The sequence below is a fragment of the Berghia stephanieae genome, chromosome 7 (assembly GCF_034508935.2).
Source record: "Berghia stephanieae isolate SIO BIC M18660-M18661 chromosome 7, UCSD_Bste_1.3, whole genome shotgun sequence".
Taxonomy (NCBI): Eukaryota; Metazoa; Mollusca; class Gastropoda; order Nudibranchia; family Aeolidiidae; genus Berghia; species Berghia stephanieae.
In genome coordinates, this window is record NC_088366.1 from 12343248 (window position 1) to 12365537 (window position 22290).

Genomic DNA, 22290 nt, shown 5'->3' on the forward strand with positions numbered 1-22290 from the left:
GATTCCAAGGATTTGATATCTCCGACTACGATCACAGGAAATGTCAAGAAGTTAAGAGTAAAGTAAAGAGTAACCGATAACTTTCAATAAAAACAAACAAGGATTTGTATACGAAGCGGGCGAAGTATCAATTTCAATGATTGTGTTTGCCTTCTTGTGGCTTTAGTATTTGAATTTTATTTCAGATTTTTTCATAGGCTGTGTCGTGAATAGATTTTTCACATTTCCTACATCAGACACAATGGCAGACCCTGATAATGAGTATGGTTCTGATCAGGAATATTATCCCAAAGTAAGTTCGTTTTCCTCAAGTTGTTTCAGTCTCGATCGAGTCTCAGTTCCCAGCAATGTTCATGTAATATGGTACTTTGTTATACATCTATTTGACACTTCAGCAGTGAGCTGATAAATGGCTTGGTGATTCTGATCCGCTTTTAGAGACTTTTGAATTCGGCTATGACTTGACTATGAATGACGGTGATGTTCACGGGGTAGCGTGCCGACCAGGCCCATCATGGCCATGCTAGTGCTAGGTTCGGTACTACTACTACGGCAAACTCGAGGACCCAAATAATTTTGGGGGTTTGGGAGGGGGGGGGGAATCTTTAAAATAAAGTCTAGTAGGTGGTTTGGGAGGGGAGAGACTTTCCCCCCCCCCTCCCAAACCCCCAAAATTATTTTTTTGAAAAGTTTCCCCCCTCCCAAAACCCCAAAATTATTTGGGTCCCAGAGTTTTCGGTAGTACCCTAGGTTTCCCCCCACTGCATTCAAGCTTGCTTCATTTATGATAGTTATCTATATGGAAGGTTTTGTGTAGAGTTATTTTCATTTTTCAAGTTCCGGTCGTAATCTGTTCAAGCCCTTCATCTAGATTGTTTTATTTTTAAATTTAACATAATTGTCTATATTTCAGCAAAGCTTCTCATTCCAATTTTCCCTTTGTAATTTACATGCATTATTTATACACTATCATACATATTTATCCAATTGAATTATGTCTGTCGTCATTTAATTGTGTTCTACTTATCCAAAACACTCTCTCCACTCAGGAAGCTCACAGAACTCGCTCACCGGGAGGCCTTCTGAAAGCTCCTACATCCCCAGTATTAATGTTCTTGTAGGGGGTTTGGGAGGGGGGAAACTTTCTAAATTATTTTTAAAAAGTCTCCCTCCTACTAAAGAGAAATGCATTTAAAAATCACACTTAGCACTTGATTGTTGATGAATTAAAGTACTAGGAATGTTTGGAAAGATATTAGAGGGAAAAAGTGTTGGATTATCTAATGGGTGAGAAGAGATAAAAGAGTCCAGCGGGCGAGGGCAAGAGGAGGAGGAGCTCACTAGTTGCTGACGACAGACATAATTCTATTGGATAACAGTTTGGAAATGTATAAAGTAGTGAATGTTAACAAAGGGAAAATAGGCTTTGAAATCCGGACTTTGTTGAGGAAATGATATCAGAAACAGTTTGGACACACAAAGTGCTTGAAAAGATTTCGACAGAAACGTGAAAAATATGGCAATAACTCCACACAAAATCTTCCAAAGTGATATAGATCAGTGCCATTAATGAAGGAAGCCTGAATGCCATAAAACCTAGCCTGGCCTTACCAGACAGGCAACATTCAAGTGGTGTAACGTAGCCACTGCGTTTGAGTTTGAGTAATGGGTGTCTGGGGAAAAAGAATTCAGATGTAATGCTTATGGCTAAAAAAATTTTTTTGGGGTAAATAAAGCAAGATTTTTGGAGGGAATGCAGTGATAGTGTAGGTGGTCTATTGAAAATTGGATACAGTAGTCTGATGTCACGTCGCCCAGCAACGGCGGCCATCGTGGTTATTAACAAAGAAGATCGGTCCTTTTTATTCTTCATGCTGGCTAAAACTTTTCATATGTCTTATGATCAGAATGTGTAAAAGTCAAAACATGATCAGATTTATGTTTTTTTCCCTCTGGATACGCTTTTATGCTAGTCTGAGAAATATTTCTCTAAGGACGTCCGCCATTGTTCCGATAGTTTAGTGCCAGTTACTAAGTTACCATGCATCATTACGAGGGAAGTGACATCATGTCACGACTGTTGAAGCGTATTGGATGTGTGGAGGTAATGGAAAAAAAAGTGACCAATAAATCGTAAAAGATTAACATTATCAGCACATGAACATTGAAAAAATTTTTTACTCAACACCTTTGTTTTAATTGAGACTGGATGAATAATTAAAAAGAGGAAGAATTAAAAAAAAAGTTTATTTATTCAATGTAAATCATACCAGTTTCTTCAATTTATCAGAATAAACATTTATTATTTTTATTGAAACTGAAAGTGTTATTTATTTGAGAGTGAGATGGCTGAGTGGAATGAGCATGGGGGAGATGGACCAATGGATGTCAAGGCATTGCATTTCTGTCTAGAAGGCATGAGTTCGAACCCATCTGTCGACATTTCATTTTTTCTTTAGTGAGAAACTTAGTCCATTTTGCTCAACTTGGAGTGTTGTACTGTGTCTAAGCTATCTTGTGCTTTCCTTGAGATAAGATATCCTGGAGAAATTTCTGCAGAGGATGAATTAAGGATATTTTATTATTTATTTTTGAATATATATTTTTTTTCTTAAGTCCCCTGAGTTCAACGAAGAGGAAGAGGAAAATGAGGACATGGCAGACATGACAGAAGATCTCGAAAGTGTCCAGAATAAATGTCTGGAGTATTTTGCCCAGAGAGATTTCATCATGGAGGCCAATATTCTTACAGTATTGAAAAGGTAGGCAGTAAATTTATTGGTAAATAACATAACAATGAACTCAAACAAAATGCTGACATTGAATTTTAGTTTTAGCTCGAACTGATCATAATTTAGAATTTCTAGTAGTTTTTGCAGTTTAAGTAAAAATGATCATTTATCTCAATGACAGCGTGTGCATGAAAATTTGAATTCAATTTTTAGTGTCTAAATGTTTTTTAAAATGTAACAAACAACAACACCTCCATGTTCAGTCAGTCGCATTTTGTATGGCTAAAAAAAAATTCTTTTCATCAGAGGTCACAGGACCTACAGCCCTTTGTGTTGTGCAGAAACACACACACATACACACTTAATTACTTACTTACTTATCCGAACCAGCAACCACCTGAGCTCTAGCCCTTCGGTCTTGTGCCATGACGTAGAAGTTAGACTTCTTTTGTAGTTGTTCCAGGTGACTATAAAGTGTGTTACTGATGCTTGGATTTGGTGGGAGGAATGTGCATCTCAGGTCTTCAAGAGGTTGGCCTTCAAGCAAGTGGTGTGTTACTGTTTCATTGGGGTGTTGTCATAGGGGGCAGGAAGGGGATGTGTCTTTTGTAATTTTGCTTAAATGGCTGTTGAGCGGTATGTGTTGTGTTCTTAGTTGAAAGATGATGCTTTGCTGGTGTCTTCTGAGCTTATTTAGGCTATCAGTCTTTACAGGAGTGGTCATATGGGAAAACATACATCTACCCGTGGTGCTCATTGCCCAACTGTTCATCCATTCTTCTCTCTTATTTGGTTTGATTATTTGTTTCGCTGTGTATAAGGATACTGGAATTGATGGTTGTAAAAGTGTTGATCTGAGTCTGGCTAGTCTGTCTGCATTGTCATTTCCTGGTATATTTAAATGTCCCGGTATCCACTGGAGAGATACGTGTCTACTCTGTGTGTTGTAAGGAATTCATCTAGTTGAGATCTTAAACTATTGAAGGTTGAGGAGAGTTTATCTAAATCTAGAGCTTGGAGAACCGATTTGGAGTCTGTGAAGATGACAGTGTTTTGAAGGGTTTAGATGGAAAACAGAAGGGAGGTGTCGCAGTGAGGCTTCTATTGCAACTGCCTCTGCCTCATAGTTTGAACAGGAGCTTCCGCAAGAATTGTGGATTTTATCACAGGTTTTATCTGGGTATTCTACTACAAACCCATACCCAGCATTTTTAGTTCCTTTGTGGGCAGATCCATCTGTGTAAACATGTATCCAGTTGTCTGGGTATTCTTGTACTGTCTTCATTGCTAATGTTTGTATATCTGATTTGTTTTTATTTCTTGTTGTTTCTTCTATGAGGTTAGTCTTTATTTTTGGAAGTTTTAGTTTGGCGCATGGAGGTTTTTGACTGATTAAAATAGATTTTTCTCACACACACACACACACACACACACACACACACACACACACACACACACACACACACACAGAGTCATCACCAGTTATAGAGCTTAAGGCTTTATTGGTATGTCTTTTCTTATATTTTTAAAATCATTATAATTATTTGATATTCCACTAGAATCCACAAATAGTGCTCAGAGGCACTTTACAATCACTTTCTGGTTTCACACAAGTTCATTCATTTGACTACAATATCATCATAACCAACAGTCAGACACAAACAGCTCAAAGTGTACAGAGAATCATGATAAGCAGAATGAAAAAGATTGGTTTAAAAAAAATGCTGTTTGAAGACAGACAGGTTTCACATTAAGACTCCTGTTATAAACGTTGAGGGGTCCAGATATGTCAGTTGGTATAGTTAGTATGCGCTTGGCTAAGAAGCTCATGACATTGCCATCCGGAAGTATAAGAACCAACACACAAAACTGTGTGTATCCATGAACGTTTGTAGTCGGGTTAATACAGTTCAATGAGCATTACTCATAAATGCAGATGGCAAAAAACAATAACAAAGACCAAAGTGACGTCATCTTCGAACTATCTATAGCACTTGCATCGCAGAAAAGAAACTGGCATCAGTCCAGGATGCAGTAATTGTTTTATCTGACCCCTATGTTTACCCACCATTGATTGGGTAACTGGGTCTGATGGTTATGACAGAAAGTACTTTGCAAATGACTAGCATCCTACCTAAAATGTAGCAAGCAATCATTACTACCTGCTAAACTAAACACTGCATAAACAGGGAAGGATGACTGACTCTTGGGTCACATATCGTTTAACACTCCTGTCATAAATATTAGTGCAAATGCTATTTTTCATAATTTTCTCTATTTCATTCTCCAGATTTCTCTCTACCGGTGGCTCTCCGACAATTGTGGTCCAATTGTTGTCAGAAAATTTCACAGCTGTTGCTGGGATGGTGAATGTTATGGCCAATTGGCTTATTCAGACAGGTAAGTGTTTTGGTAAATACAACCTTTCTACTGTTATTGCTTTTGATGTCGACAACACTCAACCTTGCATTGTGTTGCTAGTATGTCCACTTTTTTAAACATTAAAATCAATCTTAAAAATTTTTTCCTTACGTCATTTTGTGCTTGAATTAAATATATTTGTATTTGTTCGTTCTTGTTGTTGTTGTTTTTTTTTGTTTTTTTTGACATCTACATAAAAAGTCCAATACTTGATCATATCAAATATTTCATAAACCGACTAATGGTTGCTGTCAATTATTTTGACTTTGGCCATTTATGAAGTGAATTATGATTAATTCTATCGTTAAAAAGCTTGTTAACATTAGATATATATATCGAACATAATATTTGAGAAAAATAAAATGTTAAGACATTTGTTCAGTTTGTTCAATTTTCAGCCAAATCAAGTACTCTGATCAGTAGAATTAGTATTTTTTTTTTCAAAAAGGAGCAATTGAATTTTTCTTTTATTTTATGAATTAAAAAAAAAGATTTGAAAATGTAAAATAATGTAAAGTTGATACACCATACTGATGGTGATGATGATAATGATACTTTGACTTATCTTACCCAGGAGTACCTTCCAAGGAAGTGGCTACTATGGTGGAGAATCACATGACCACCATGATCGTCAAACACTTTGACCCGAAAAAGGCAGATTCTATCTTCAACAGTGATGGAAACGTAATTGTCTTTCTTTTTTTTTTTGTTTTTTTGTTTGTTTTTTTTTTGTTTGCTTTTCTTCATCTTTGGGATTTGTTATAGGGCAGCATTTGCACTCTCTCATTAAACCTGGTTCTCTGTCATAATTGTCTATTGAGTGAATGCATTTTCTACCTGCTTCCCCTTAATCAATGACTAAATAATAATCACAAGGACCTGCACTTAACCCTCTCTTTACCAACTATAGGAAATTCGTCACATTCGTTACGATACAACCAACTTTTTTCTTATTCAAATTTCTCTCGTACATCATAACATTTAAAGAAAATGAACAATGTGTTGTAGAGAATGTTTTGCTAAAGAAATTATGTATCGCAAGAATTTTACTGCTATTATGTCGAGTGATTAAAAAATATATTTTTGTGTTAGTTGGGTGTGAAGTTTTGGGGATAATCCTGAAAATGGCTGGTAAGGAGAGGGCATGGTGCCAGTTTTCCGGTTCATGCCGGAATTCTGGTTTCGCGATATCTCAAAGTCAAATACCTCTGGTTTTAAAATCAAATTAATTTCCTCATTGTGTCTATATGTTTGCTGTGTAATCATTTAATAATGGTATAATAACGGTGATGAAATAAGAGTAAAGCTTAGGCCGCATTTTCAGTAGGAACATTTTCAGGTTTGGCAAAGTATCGAGATTTTAGTTTCAGGTTTCAGCACTTCTTCCTGCTGGCACCCATGGGAGAGGGTTAAGAGACTAGTCTTTCCATGCTTTGGTAGATTGTTTTCTATGAGTTGTGTCATTTGTGAATTTGTTCACTTGTAGGAATCAACACGCTCTTTGAAATGCTGTTTACAATTGAATTGCTGTCGTTATTTGGGCAGCTTTGTTGTGGTTGTGAGGTATGACACTTACCCTCGAATGTGTAGGCCCCTGGTTCATAGCCTGCTCTCGGTGACACTAAGTTTATGCCTTGGAAAAGACACTTTACTCACAATCTCTCTCACCAGACTCTGGTGTAAAATGAGTACCTGCGTCCTTGTGTCTCAAGTTTTGTTTTAGGAGAGATGTGGTGCGACGCTTCGTTTTCAGGTGTTTTTTGTTTGTTTTTTTCTTTGTTATTTCAAACATTATTTGACATCCCTGTTAGGAATGATTTATTTTTGAAGTTTGAAACTGGCACTAAAAATCTGTAGATTGTGGTGAATGGATAAGTCTGGTGGACGGACCTGGACACTTCTTGCAGTGAAAGGACACAGCCTAGAAAACGATAAATTGCTTGTTGTTTGTTTGTCAATTCACTACAGATGCCAGAGTGGTTACCGGAGATGATCCAACATCCGACGTGGAGAGCCCTGTTTTATCGACTTGCTGAGCAATACCCCGACTGTCTTATGCTGAACTTTACTATCAAGGTACAGTGATTAAAAAGTGTTCTACTTATACAGACCTGCCTACTATTGCGAAAAATTCATAATGTTACGAATTTTCCATGAAAATCGGCCCCTGTTACGAATTTACAAATTTTTATCAGTTTGTTTCGGTAAGTTCCGTTTTTAGTACGTTTCGGGGTGTTACTAATTTTTTTCACTATGTTACTGAAAATTACAAAATTATGGTCCTCTTGTTACGAATTTTGGAAATTTCAGGTAGGCAGGTCTGCTTATAACTTATTTCCAGTTGTATTCAAAAAAATTTTTTTTTTTTTTTTTTTCTTTTTTTTTTTTTTTTTTTTTAGATCATTGTTTAATAATCTCAACCCTAAGACCGGCTCTCTCAACATTTGGTCCTGGTTACTTTTTTTTTTTTTTTTTTACCCCATTATTATAATATACATTTTTCTGAGAGGAATATTAAGTGCATTATTACGGCCACTGTTTATGCTATTTACATGTTAATGATAGTTGGATATAACTTTGTACATGCCAATTTTCTTTTAGATCGAATGTATGAGTATATATAATATATCTTTTTTTTTTCAATTTACAAAGTACCAAAAATCGCTAGGGCTGAGTGAGTTATGGTACAATGTTGGCTCCATTCATAGAGCTATCATTTTTTGTCGTTGTTTTATTGTTCACATACCGCTATATCTGAATTACCACTTCTATTATTTCTACTATGAGTACTACTACTACTACGACCACTACTACTACGACCACTACTACTACTAGGAAAAAGAATATGATGCACCTTCATAGCAGGGATAAGTAGTGTTTAGGAAAGTAGAAAGCCAGTTTGTGTTGCCTATGGCATTGATATTTATTTCATTTCTTTTTAGTGATCCATTTCATGTTTTTTAAAATAATAAAAAATCCATACAGATGATATCAGATGCCGGCTACCAAGGGGAGATAACTTCAGTGTCAACAGCCTGTCACCAGATTGAAGTGTTTACTCGGGTTTTGAAAACGTCTGTCGCTACTTTCTTGGAAGGAGGGGAGGAAGCGCTGGAGAAGCATTTGCCAGAGTTCTCTGTAAGGGTGAAGATGAATATGAGCTAAGTTTGTTTCTATCACTATCACTGTGCTTGCGACACTATAGGATCATTTAATGTAATATGATATCTATGTTGTTGGTAATTTAATTTCTTTTTAGTTAAATTTCGTTAAAACTGTGAAGTCATTCTTATTCTATCTAATTTAGTCCAGACAGTATAAACTTGTAAAGAGAGATTAATTATGCAAATTTTCTATCACAAAATTTATATTTTCAACCACTTTCTTTTTTAAAATTAAAAAAAAAACAAATTATTTATTTATGTTTTTGATTAAGTAGTTGGTTGTGTGCAATAATAAAGACAATGCAGACGATTATTATAAAATGTTCTTGAATTATTTTTTGTACACATTTGTTTATTTGTTCGTTCATGGTATTAGAGTGTTAATAGCCACCTTTTTTCATCCTTTCTACGAGTAGGTAAAAAGTGGAAAAGACTTGAAGTAGCCATAGAAATGAAATCTCTTATCAATAGTCATTAAAATGAAAAACAACAGAAGAAGACATAAGCACACAACAACACCAACAAACAAACCATTTTGATATATCGTGGAATATCAGTTAGATGCTCAGTCAATGCTGCTTCAAATATCTAATGAAGATACATATTGTTATCTAGAGGATAACAGAAAGATGAGACAGTGTTTGACATTTCCCAACATGGCATTTATCATCTAGTCAAGCATGGACAGAAAAAAACATTTTTTTTACCAAATTGAATCGTCAAACTCTCTGGCTTGGATGATTTTTCTTCTTTCCCAAAGGCTTTTTATGCAAATTTTTGAATCATAAGACAAATCAAAATGCAAGACATTCTTAATAGTTAAAAAAAAAAGAGAGAGAAGAATTCTGAGGAATGTTTTCAATTTCAATTTTTTTTTTCTTCAGAAAATGGTGTGTCATGGTGAACACACGTACCTTTACAGTCAGTTGTTGATGCATCTGGCTGCTGAAACTCCCCAGCACGGCGGGACTGCCAACATGAGAAGGCTGTGTCAGGAACTACAGAGGTCTGCTGTGGAAAAGTAAGTGTTTAAGTTTTGTTGTATTACAACTTGTTCATAGATGTCAAAGTCAGATTTACTGTAAGTCTGTAAAAAAAAAAGGATTGCACAAGCAGTCCTGCTACTAACATGAATAAAACTTAGAGATTAAGATTTTGTAATAGACCAAATTCAGAAAGAAATTTTTAATTTTCATATTTATTTATGGGTGGAAAATTGGAGTGAATACTTTTTTATTTTACTCATTGGTGAGCTTATGTTCAAGATGAATATCATCTAAAGCTTTTGAAAGTTATGACCTTTACAATAACCCTTTGTTTTACTTTTACTTTGGCAATTTTAAATAAGATCTATAACTTTTCCCCCTATCATCCCTTTTTTTTTTTTACTTTTTACTTGTGGGAAATGACTTGTAAGTGTTGCAAGTGCCATGGAACCCCTAAATACAAACAGAAGTAGGTAATCATCTGTATAATGCTATTGTCTGTCTTCCACCAGAGGCCTTGATGTGACCCCTATCACCATAGCTCTGAGTCACGCCAATGAATATCCCAGAGCCTGTCAGGCTCTCTCCTCCATGTTGTCACGAAAAGCCTTAAACCCTGCTGATATTACAGTGGTAAGTTGATATTTTTGTTTAGAAACAAAAACAGAAAAATAAATAGAGCTTTTATGTAGCGCAATATCCACTAAATGTGCTCAAAGCGTTTTACAGGGGGTCCTTGACCAACAGCAACATGTAATTTGTAGTACGAGACAGACGCCTGTTTGGCGATATTACAATTTTTTTCCCCGACATAGACAACGCTATTAATTGCCGGGTACTCATTTTACACCTGAGTACGGTTAGAGAATGTGAGTAAAGAGTCTTTTCCAAGGACTCAACTATGCGCCGAACGAGGTTCGTACCCAGGTTCCTCCGATCCAAAAGCGAGTGTCATACCACATAGTCGCACAATAGCCGTTTAAGGAGAATGAACGAAATTCTGTTATTAAGAACAAATGAATTGTCCCTTAGAGCTATCAAGCTCATTGAGAAGGGGTTTCGTGAAGAGCAGCTCTGTGGACTTGTGCTATGACACTTGCCTTTAGCTTGGCAGGTCCCTTATTGGAGTTCCCACTGATGGTGGGTGCAAGCTAAATCCTTGGAAAAAGCTCTTTACTCACATTCTCTCACCGCACTCAAACGAGTACCTGCCAGTAACAATATTGTTTCTAACGACAATTTTTAAAAAATAGAGCCTTACAGGAATTGTGCCTCGCTTAAAAACGTTGACATTTCTTGCAGTTCTTGAAGAGGCATGATAGTTCCAATTATCTACGATTTCTTGATATTTGATGAAATTGTCAAAGATGATTTTTTTTGTTTTGCCGATCTATTTGTATGTATAAGTCACTGGTTTTATTGACGGGACGACATGACTCCATCTTACATCCTGTCTACAACTTTTCTGGGTTTTTTTTGTTGTTTTTTTTTTTGTGTGCTGTGGATCAATATAATTGCTCAGGGAAAAGTTTGTTCTCATCACTGACAAACAAAATAAATGATAAATAAAATAAAATAAAATTCCCTTTATTCATCCCATAGGCGAAATTTATCTCTAGGGTCTATCCCAGGGGAAGACTGGAATAACCCAGGCATCAACCGCAGTGCAGAGGCGTACATTGAGTTAGGTCGAGGTGACTTGCTCAAGGTCACACAGAGCAGCAGCAGGTGATCAAACTCGGCACCTTTCGGGTACAAAGCAAATGTATATATAATTATAAGTATATGTAATTTTTGATATGATTGGTCTTTCATTTCACTATCTCCCTCATCTTTTATCCACAGTTGTACAAGATGTATTGTGAAAAGGACTGTCCTCCTGTAGCTTTGATTCGAGTGCCGGAGTTCCTGGGTAAGGCAAAATCTGTTGCCTATTGTGTCAAATTGAACTTAAAAAAAAAAAATTCTTCTCCTCATTTTTGTCATTTTTCATCCGTCGTGGATAGGAAATTTATTTCTGACATCATCAGTCACTCCTTTTCATCTGTTTTCCATGATATAGATTAACCCTTTCCTTACCAACTACAGGAAAATCGTCATATTCGTTACGATACAACCAACATTTTTCTTATTCATATTTCTTAAGTACATCATAAAATTTAAAGAAAATGACCAGTGTGTTGTAGAGTATGTTTTTCTAAAGAAATTATGTATCACAAGAATTTTACTGCTATTGTGTCTTGAGTGATAAAAAATCTATTTTGTGTTAGTTGGGTGTTAAGTTTTGGGGAAACTCTTGAAAATGGCTGGTAAGGAGAGGGTTAAACTCTTGAAAGGTCAGTTGCTCCATCTAACCATGCATGTGTCATTTAATATAATATGTTACAAAATCTGTATAATTGTGAGTCACAAACCACTGCATTAGGAAGGACACACTTAATGCCATCCTGAGGTTTGGAAATTATTTTGTAAAAATTGATACATTAAGGCCAGGTTTTTTGTTTGGGAGTCATTTATTCTAGAATTTGAAGTAAACCCTCGTTTCCTCATCTCTCAAGGGAGTAGATTAGGGAGCAGGCACTGGTGTGAGATAACGATCTGAAAGGCTGTGTATGAAACAGTGCCAGACAAAGCTGAAAAAAAAGAATAAAAGAAAAAAAAAACATCCAAAAATTTGTTGAATGGTAAAAAATAGGGGATGCAATGACCTAGGGGACGCTATCTCTTGACTCATGCTTTCGGCATTTTTTCTTCTTCCCCAGTCCCCCTCCCACCACCATAAGTGAGAACTTTATTCTCTACTGCTTACTGTTCAGCAATGCACTTTTCTTTTTTTGTTTTCAAAGTGAACCATAATGGAAAATCTCGACATGGGATTTACTCGTTCTAATTGTTTATTAATGAAAAATAACAACAACAAAAAAACTAGAGACTCACAAGGAATGGAAATGTGTCTATAATATATAACATTGTGATGTGCATCGAAGGTTCAACAATTAAATGAGCAGGTTTAATAATATTCAGTATTGTTATCTCATCCATCTCTCGGTTACTGAGAGTTTCCAAATGAAATCTTAAGATAGCACTGAATATACTAAATAATAATAATAATAATAATAATAATAATAATAATAATAATAATATGTCTTTATTGTTATCAAAATAGTGGCAATTTGTCATTTGGTTACACATTTATAGCAATACAATATTATAAAGAACATGCATTACATAATATATTGACCTATATACACACTCACACATGTGCACACTAATAACATCGTAGTTATCGTCATCAACATCATCATCATATTGAACATGCTCAACTACATGGTGCATATTTAATGCATCAAAATAAAGTTTGTTTTTTTTTAATTAAAAAAAAAAAAGAAATCTGTTCAAATTGGGATTTTTTTCCCTCTCGAGTCATTCCCCGTCTTCTCTTCCAGATCTGTTGATAGACGCCTTATATAATCCTGCCAGTCGCATCAATCCGGACCATCTGTCCAAATACATCTACCTGTTGGCGTACTCTGTCAGTGTTGTCGAATCTCATTCCAGGGGCAAAGGCGAGTATTTATTACATTACTTTCATCATTGTCAACATCATCATCATTATCGTCGTCGTTGCTTTTGTTTTACTCACCTTATCTCACTAAATCCTGAAGATTTTTTGCTACTTTTCAAAATTGGACAGATAGTTTTATTCAACTACCATTAACATGTAAAGACTAAAAAACATTAGCTTTGATACTACGCCTATAATTTGTCTCATAAAAATGTAATAAATAGGTATGGGGTAAATGTTACCCGGAAAAACTACGGATATAGTCGGTGTTGGGGCTGAGTGAGTTAATATTATCATAGGTTTTGTTGGATAGTGATTCAAATCATCTTTGTTGTTGTTGATACCTTCATTGTGCGGCTATGTGGTCTCGTGGTATCTAATGTGATCAAATCAGCAATATGTTTATTTCATATAATAAACATGAGCTTATATCCAAATATAAACGCATATGATAGTTATGAATAAATATCTTTCTTTAGGAAAACGTTTGAATAAGGATGAGTTCAAATCCACCATCCAGTCCATTGAAAAAACTCACAACCTCATCACATCACACAAAGGGTCATCTGATCTCATTGCTGAAGTTGCCACCCTTTTCACCTGTATCAAGTAAGTATTTAACATTTCTCATTTCCCATAACTCAATACAGATAACAACACACTTTACAGCACATTGGACAGAATAGCACAAGCTGCTGCTCAAGGACATTTGGATTTGAAACAATATCACCATGATAATAAAATGATTTAAAACAGGACCACTGGAAAGCGGTATTCTGTTCAGCTGGACGAAACTTACAAGAACTCTCTCGAGTTTCCCGCGCTTCGCTTATATAGCACCAGGTTTGAACCCTGATTGGCCAAAAGGGGTGTTCGAAATTCCTAGCAACCCGGGGGTGATACGGTCCACTCCAGACTCGTTTGGACATCTCCTAGCAACCATTGTCAGGGCATAGCACAGTCATTTTGACAAAAAATGAGCAACTTTGAATTTTGACCTTTGATTTGTTTTGAAATAGAAACTTTTAAGACCTTATATTGTATTCAAATAAAATTGTCTAGGATAAAAAAAAAAAAGGTTATCAAGGTAGTATTAAAAAAGTTGAGGTTAAAGTCAATTTTTTTATTTATTCAATTCCAGATTTCCAGTGATTGCCATGGGTATTTTACGATGGGTCGACCTGACCGTATCGGAACCAAGCTTTTTTAAACTCAACACAGATCACACACCTTTACATCTGGTATTGGTGGACGAGGTGAGGCTCAAAGTTGTTTTTTTAATGAGCTTTCATATAGTGCAATATCCACTAAACGTGCTCAAAGTGCTTTACAATTTATTTGTCATCTTTCAATTATTTTTTTTACTTACCGATTTACTTACTTACTCCCTCACTTTCTTACTTAAACCCATCACTCCTCATGGGGAAAGAGCTGTGGACTACATTGTTCGGATTCTCTTCGTATCTGCATCAAAGTCATGTCTCCGTGTGTTTCTTGGTCTTCCTCTCTTACGTTTCCCTTGTGGGTTCCATGTTCAATCTTTACATGGATCATTTTGTTTGTTCTACATTTAGAATATTTCAAAGGAATTGATGTAGTAAGCAAATATTAGAGTAGGGCCTAAAACCTTTTCCATAAAAGGAGAATTTCAAAATAGATATGAAGAGTGGTTTTCCAAAACTGTTTTACTCCATTTTTTCCCATTTTTGAGATAATGAGGATTATTTCCCCTAAAATTTCTCATTCGGTCTATTATTTTATCATGATTAAACTTCCAATTCATACATGTCTAGGGAAATTCTTGTGTCAATTGATGCTTAAAATAAAGTTTACGTTTCAATTTATCTCATGGATGGAAAATCTCAAAAGTTAGAGAAATCGAATTAACGCTTTGAGTGCTGAGCTCTGACACCTGTTTAGGCAGCATGAGAATGGCAAGCCAAGATAAAGCGACATTCGAATTCAGCGCAAAATCCCAATTAAAATACCCCTCTATGGATAATTGAATGATCTGATGAAAGAAATGATACCATTGGTTCAATTTATAGAACTTTTGTGTAAAGTAGGATTGGATTACATTATTATTTTTCCTTTTCAAGACTGGCCTCACTGTGCGGCCATTGGCCAGTAGAACAGATTCTGCTTTGGTGCTGAAAGAGTTAAAGAGTTTTGGAAAACCAGCCTTCATGTATATTTGCTGACATTTGGGGAATTTTGATTGGATACTACTTTTAGTGTTACCATTGCCATGTACTGTGTTTTTTAAAACAACGGCAGTATTGTCATAAATATTAACATCATTTGCTCCTAGTTTTGTTCGTATGAGCATCAATCATGTAATTTTTTTACCTTATCATCATCATTGTCATTGTAATCCATTTCCAGATTGTTTCCAACCATGTATTGCTGCACCAGAAAGCATTGGAGTTGCTTATTCGACTGTTTGAAAATAATTATGATGAGCTGGATGTGCTAGTTAGAGTAAGTCTTAATTTTTAGTGTATTCCTGTGCTACATTTACACATTAAATAACAATGTGAAATTGAATTTAAGTTTCAATGTAATATACGAAAACAGATAAAATGGACTTTTCAGGTTTCCTCTTTATCAACAAAACAGGATTAATTAAACACTACAGACGAATGAGATAATGTGGTAGTGACGTTGTTAATAATTATATCATATAATAATCCAAACATACTATTGTTTTGGATATTGACGGTATTGTGTGTTAGGGTGTCCTGTTTTAGCTTTTTAAAAAATTGACCATGATGCAAATGGTTACACTGTCTTAACCCCTATAAATAACACTGAGTGAAATCGTACAAATGGAAAGAGGACACTAATCAAATACTTTTTTTTTTGTGTCTCTCCAAAATTAACGTCTGTGCTGAACCATGTGATGCCTCTTTAAATTAATGTCTATAAAATATATATCTCTGTCTCTCTCATTCTCTCTCTCTCTCCCCCTCTCTCTTTCTCTCTCTATCTATCTATCTGTCTCTCTTTCTCTATCTCTCTCTCTCTCTCTTTCTCTATCTCTCTTATCTCTCTCTCTCTCTCATTATCTCTCTTTTTCTTTCTATCTTTCTCTCTCTCTCTCTCTCTCTCTCTCTCTCTCTCTCTCTCTCTCTCCTCTCTTTTATTTTATTTTATTTTTTTTTTATTTCTCTGTCTCCTATACCTGACATTTGATCCTATTTAATGTATGTCCTTATTATTCCTTTCTTCTCCCACATTTTCATTCAAATACCAAAAGAAAAAGATCAATTTATAAAAGATTTTCTTCTGTCTTTCTCTCTCTCTCTCTCTCTGCAGTTGGAGTTGAAGAAGATGTTGTTGGATCGCATGCTCCATCTGTTACACAAGGGTTGTGTCATCCCCGTCGTGTCTTTCATCAAGAAATGTGTGGAGGACACGGACATTTCCCTCATTCGTCATTTCGTGACAGAAGTGAGTCATCGCAATTCCGTGCTTTGGTATTTATTCTTCTTCCAGTGTCATCTCATGGGTTGAGGTCGACTTGAAATGACACGCCAATCTTCCCTGTTGACAGCTTGCTGACTGCATTCGGCTGCCGACAATCCTGTCCATGTCTTCACATCATCTATCCAAGTTCTTGCTGGCCTGCCTCTTCCTCTTTTCCCCTCAACTCTACCCTCAAGAATGTCCTTGTTGACAGTTTGATGGCGTCTTAGGTGTCCAAAATACTTAAGTTTTCTTGTTTTTATTACTTTCATTAGGGTCGGTCTGATATCAAGGATGTCACAGACTTCTTGATTTGTTTTCTTTTCTTTCCAACTGATTTTTCCAAGGCGACAGAAAGTCCACATTTCAAAGGCCTCAATTCTTTTCTCTATTTGTTTGTTCAAGGTCCATGTTTCTGAGCCGTAGAGAAGTGTTGAGTGGACATAACATTTGAGTATTCTTATTCTCGTTTTCATCTGCGTTTGTTGCGAAGTTAGAATGTTATTCAGTTGACTGAACCTCGACTTAGCTATAGCAATCCTGTTTTTCACTTCCAGCTCATTCTTTCCGTTGTTGGTCATTGTCTGTCCAAGATATTTAAAAGAATCTACTTGTTCGATGTTTTGATTATTAATTTGGACTTTTGCGCTTTTTTCAGGCTTCTTTGACATGACCATTACCTTCGTTTTTGAACATTCATCTCTAGACCCTTTGCTGTACTGTTCAGGTTTACTTGATTTGCAAGGATCTGTAGATTTGTCTCGTTCGATGCCAACAATACTGTATCATCTGCATATCTCAGATTATTTATCCTCCTACCTCCAATAACAATACCTGGAATGTGCTCGGTTTTACGGAAGGTTAAATAGATATGGAGAGAGGATACATCCTTGCCGAACTCCTCTTTTAATTGGCGTGAAAGGTGACAGATCGCCCTGAATCCTGATGGCTGCTTTTTGATGCCAATATAGATTGGTTATTAGCCGTATATTTTTGCCATCAATGCCTGCCTTTTCCAGACATGTCATTAATTCTCCATGCTGTACCCTATCAAATGCTTTTGCGTAATCGATAAAGCATGCATAGATTTCTTTTTGATGATCAAGGTATTTTTGTGTGATATTATTTAATCAGAAAATTGCTTCTCTTGTCCCATTATTTTTTCTAAAGCCAAACTGTACATCGCCAACTTCATTATCGATGGCAGCCCTGATTCTTTCTAGGATGATCTTCAATAATAATTTAGTTACATGGGGCATCAGACTTATTGTGCGGAAATCACTGCAAGTTGTCACCTTTGGTTTTTTCGGTAGGGTGATGTGAACCGATTTGGCAAGTTCGTCTGGAATATAGCCTGTATTGTAAATCCTATTAAAGAGATCTGTTAGTTTCACAATTGAGAATTCTTTCAAAATTTTTAGCATTTCTGTTACAATGCCATCTTCACCCTCAGCCTTGCCATCTTTCATATTTTTCAATGCATTTTCTATCTCACATGCGAGTATTGGAGGAGCTTCAGTGTTGCTTGGCAAAGGTATTTGGTGCCTGTCATCATCAAATAACTCGCCAATGTATTGACACCATCTTTCTTTTATATCCTCTTTCTCAAATAATATTTTACCATTCTTGTCTTTAATACAGTTATTGTTGTTAGTGGTGCGTTTTTTGCCCGAAATTTGTCTTATTTCCTCGTGGGCTGCTTTTCCATCTAGGCCAAATATTTCGATCATCCTGCATTTGTGGTTAAGCCAATTTTCTTTTGCTATGCGACTTTTGTGTTGGATTTTCTTATTCAGCGCTTCATACTCTGGTTTGTTCTTCATTTGTTTACGTTCTGACATGAGATCCAAAATTTCTGGTGTCATCCATTGCTTTCTTGTTCTTTTCTCCTTCTTTGGTATTTATAGGGCATTTTCTCATGCCACCCCAAATGTGTGGAATCCACTGCCATTAGATGTTAGAAGTAGATTATTTTCGTCTTGAATGACATTCAAAAAGTGCCCTTAATTTAAAGCACACCTGATGAATTCTTCTTTGTGTTAATAATGCTATAAATGGGACTGTGTGTATATAAATAGTCCATAATATCTTGAGAAGTGTAATTGTTATATGTAGAATCATTGATTTCCCCTCCTGTCAAAATGCACCTAGAGCTGCAGCAACGCGGGATTGGCGCTACATGAATATATTATTATTATTATTATTATTATTATTATTATTATTATTATTATTATTATTTTTATTATTATTATTATTATGATGATGATGATGATGATGTTATTATTATTGTTATTATTATTATTATTATTATTATTATTATTATTATTATTATTATTATTATTATTATTATTATTATTATGATGATCTTATTATTATTATTATTATTATTATTATTATTATTATTATTATTATTATTATTATTATTATTGTCATGTTATTATTATTATTATGATGATCTTATTATTATTATTATTATTATTATTATTATTATTATTATTATTGTCATGTTATTATCATTATTATTATTATTATTATTATTATTATTATTATTATTATTATTATTATTATTCATTATTTCTGTGTGCTAGCATGTTTTATATTCTTTTAAAAATCTAAGCACTGTAACCTGAGTAATCAAGTGTTAGGGGATGTGATGGTGAGGGAATTAGGCATTAGTCGAACTCCAGAAGGACCTGGGTACTGTGCTGCTATGTGGTCTAGTGATATGACACTCACCTTTGGACCGGAAGGTCGGGGGTTCAAGTCCTGCTATGATTGGCGCATAGTTGAGTCCTTGGAAAAGGCTCTTTACTCACATCCTCTCACCTTACTTAGGTGTAAAATGAAGCAGCATTGTGTCTGTTGGTGCTCTACTCTCTGTATCTGTAGTTTTCCAGTAGTATTAAATAATTGGGTCTTATTTCGATATTTTTTTTCTTTTGGAAATAAGAATTATATAAATAAAAAGAAAAGGAAGGAAAATAGCCTCAGTGTATTCATTATTTTATTTTCATTTGTCTGTGATTTTTTTTTTGTTGGTAAAAATTCATTTTCTCCCACAGTCTGGACATTTCAAGTCATTATAATTTTTGTATAATTTCACACCAGCTTCTGGACATGATAGCCCCCCCTTACACAGTAGAATTTGTTCAACTATTACTTCCCTTGATTGAAAACAAGGCTGTCACAGACAAGCTACGCACCTCCGATGGCAAAGACCCAGTTTCTGAATTTATATGTGAGTATTCAAGTTTTGTTTACTTTCTTTTGTCCTTTTCTTCCTTTTAAAAAAAAATAAAATTTTTTCTTATAATTTGATGCCTCAAAATTGTTAATCATGAAACATTCAAACTGCATTATGTAGTTTTAATATTGGAGAGTGACATAGTTCATAATATAGTTCAATGTCACATACATTCGATATCATCTATCCTATCTTTTAAATCAACAAAAGTAAAAAGTAGTAGAGAGTGATTTGTTTAGATAATGATTAAAGTATTAAATTCCCCAAATCGAATTTTTCGCTTAACTTATCCATATTGTGTGTTTAGAGATTATATTGAAACTCGACTCTAAATGAAACAAGTCTTGAAACTGGTGATCTTTTATGGATATTATTATTATTTGAGCTTTTTTCACCACTGTAACTAATCACTGGTACTGGTGGATGTAAGTAATTGACCTAAATACAAAGCATCAATAGAGAACATACCCCCCCCCCTCCCTCTTTCCTGGCCAATCGTTCTCAGTGCAAATGATTAATAATATTTCTTTCCTTGTTTTGTTCCAGTCCATTGTCGTTCCAATTTCACCAATCAGCTTTAGTTATCCCCACTCTGCCAATGGTCAGGAGGACCACACATGGAGCTAGTTCACCGTGCATCAACATCAACTCTTCAATAAGGAACAAATGTGTAATGTTCGTCAAAAGACTGGTTCCGATCTTATTGGAAGTGTAAAAGTGGTACTAGGCTGCTAGAAGCTGTGGACTGTAAAAAGTAATAAATAAAATAGAATATAACAGCTTCAAAAAAGAACAAAATACCAAACACAGAACGTTTCAGGCTCAAAACCCTTCGTCAGCCAACAATAAAGACATAAATACATTACTAAATTCTCTGTCGTCTATCTTGGAAGTGTAAAAGCACTCTTTTGGAGGACTGGATATATACATACCTTGTGTAATTGATCTTCTTGGTACAGAGTGATCTTCTAGTCTAAATACATGCTGGTCTTCAAAAAAGATCATCCAACCCCACTCTTCTACGTTCCGTAATCTTAAGAATCTGCCTATTACATCCTGTTACTAAAATAGTTATTCCATCTTATGATTCATTATGTAACCTATTCATTATTAGTCCTCCAAAGGACTGGTTACATACACACTTCCAAGGAAATGGGAACCGGAAGAGTGGAAGGTGGGACTTCTCTGCTCTATTATTGTTATCCAAGAAGGAAGTTGGTTTGCAATGATGCATCATAAAGTCCTGTGTGATCAAACAAATGTAGTATACCTTTATCACATCGGTCCAACGGTTTGCCCTCCCTTCAGTGTGCTTCACAAGTCTTCATCTTTATTCACCCAGCACGCAGGCATCTTGGAACTAAAGCTCTATTTCATACAGTACTGAACAAGTGTGTATGAAAGGTGCCAGACAAAGCAAGAAAGAAAAATACAAGAAAAAAAGCCATTCTTGTATTTTTCTTTCTTGCTTTGTCTGGCACCTTTCATACGTGTTCTAACACTGGTGTCTGCTCCTTAATTTATTTTTTTTAAATTTCATACAGTGCGAGTCTCCTGAAAGGCACCTCCGTTATTTTAAAATAATTATTTTTATGGGACTCTTAGGAACAATGTCCATCACTGCCTGCAGCCAGGTGCTCATCCACAAACAAAATTGTGGAGTTATTAGTGAATTGATGTATTTGAATTTGAAATGATCCACCCATGCGGCTATGTGGACTTGTGGTATGACACTCGCTTTCGGATCGGAAGATCCTGGTTTCGAGTCTCACTCGGAGCATAGTTGTGTCCTCAGAAAAGGCTCTTTACACACATTCTCTCACCGTACTCAGGTGGAAAATGAGTACCTGCCCGTAAACAGCGTTGTTCATATCGGAAAAAAAATTGTAATGTCGCCGTTCTACATGTTGCTGTTGGTCAGGAACCCCTTGTAAAGCGCTTTGAGCACATTTAGTGGATATTGCTCTATATAAAAGCTCAATTTATATTTATATCAAGGACACAAGTCCAGGGTTGAGTTTGCTGTCCTGGTCATCTGGATGGTCAAATGGACATGCTGAATCCGTTTGCCTTTGTCACAAGACCACATACTGCTGTACTGTCTTTTCATTGACCAATTCGTTTTTATTAATTCCCTCAACCCTAAATTAAATTTAATTAAATTGAGCTTTTATAAAGCGCAATATCCACTAAACATGCTCAAAGCGCTTTACAAGGGATCCCTGGCCAACAGCAACACTTAACACATAGGACGGCCATATCGCCTGTTAGGCGATATTATGATTTTTTTGGACAGAGACAACACTGTTAACAACCAGGTACTCATTTTACACCTGTGTACGGTCAGAGAATGTGAGTAAAGAGCCTTTTTCAGGGACTCAACTATGCGCCAAGCAAGGCTTGAACTCAGGACCGATCTGAAAGCGAGTGTCTACCACAAGACTACATAGACGCACAACAGCCCTAACACTGACTACTGCTGGGTGGACAAGGGGGGGGGGGGTGGGTAAGAAAAAAATCTTGGCTTCACCCAGGATCGATCTTGATTCCTTAATGTGTGAACTGAGTGCTCTACCAACTGTGTCATCAGAAAGACCCCTAGTTAGAAAATAATCTACTATTTGTTTTAATTAAATTTACAGAAGACATGGCGTTGATATGTCTATGATTTATTTAAAGTGTGTAATTTTTTATTATGCTGTTATTGATA

At 35.6% G+C, this 22290-nt stretch overlaps 1 protein-coding gene across 1 annotated transcript; it reads left to right on the forward strand.

Moving 5' to 3' along the window:
• Positions 1-23: 23 nt before the first annotated feature.
• On the forward strand, positions 24-20921 carry LOC144976703 (negative elongation factor D-like). The gene is made up of 16 exons (XM_078921057.1): positions 24-292; positions 2617-2762; positions 5023-5132; positions 5728-5837; positions 7122-7229; positions 8139-8291; positions 9202-9338; positions 9816-9936; positions 11149-11215; positions 12750-12869; positions 13348-13477; positions 14010-14124; positions 15254-15349; positions 16187-16321; positions 19445-19574; positions 20127-20921. Exons 1-16 carry the CDS (start codon positions 242-244, stop codon positions 20159-20161), a joined length of 1764 nt encoding a protein of 587 aa, XP_078777183.1. The 5' UTR covers positions 24-241; the 3' UTR covers positions 20162-20921.
• Positions 20922-22290: the final 1369 nt, after the last annotated feature.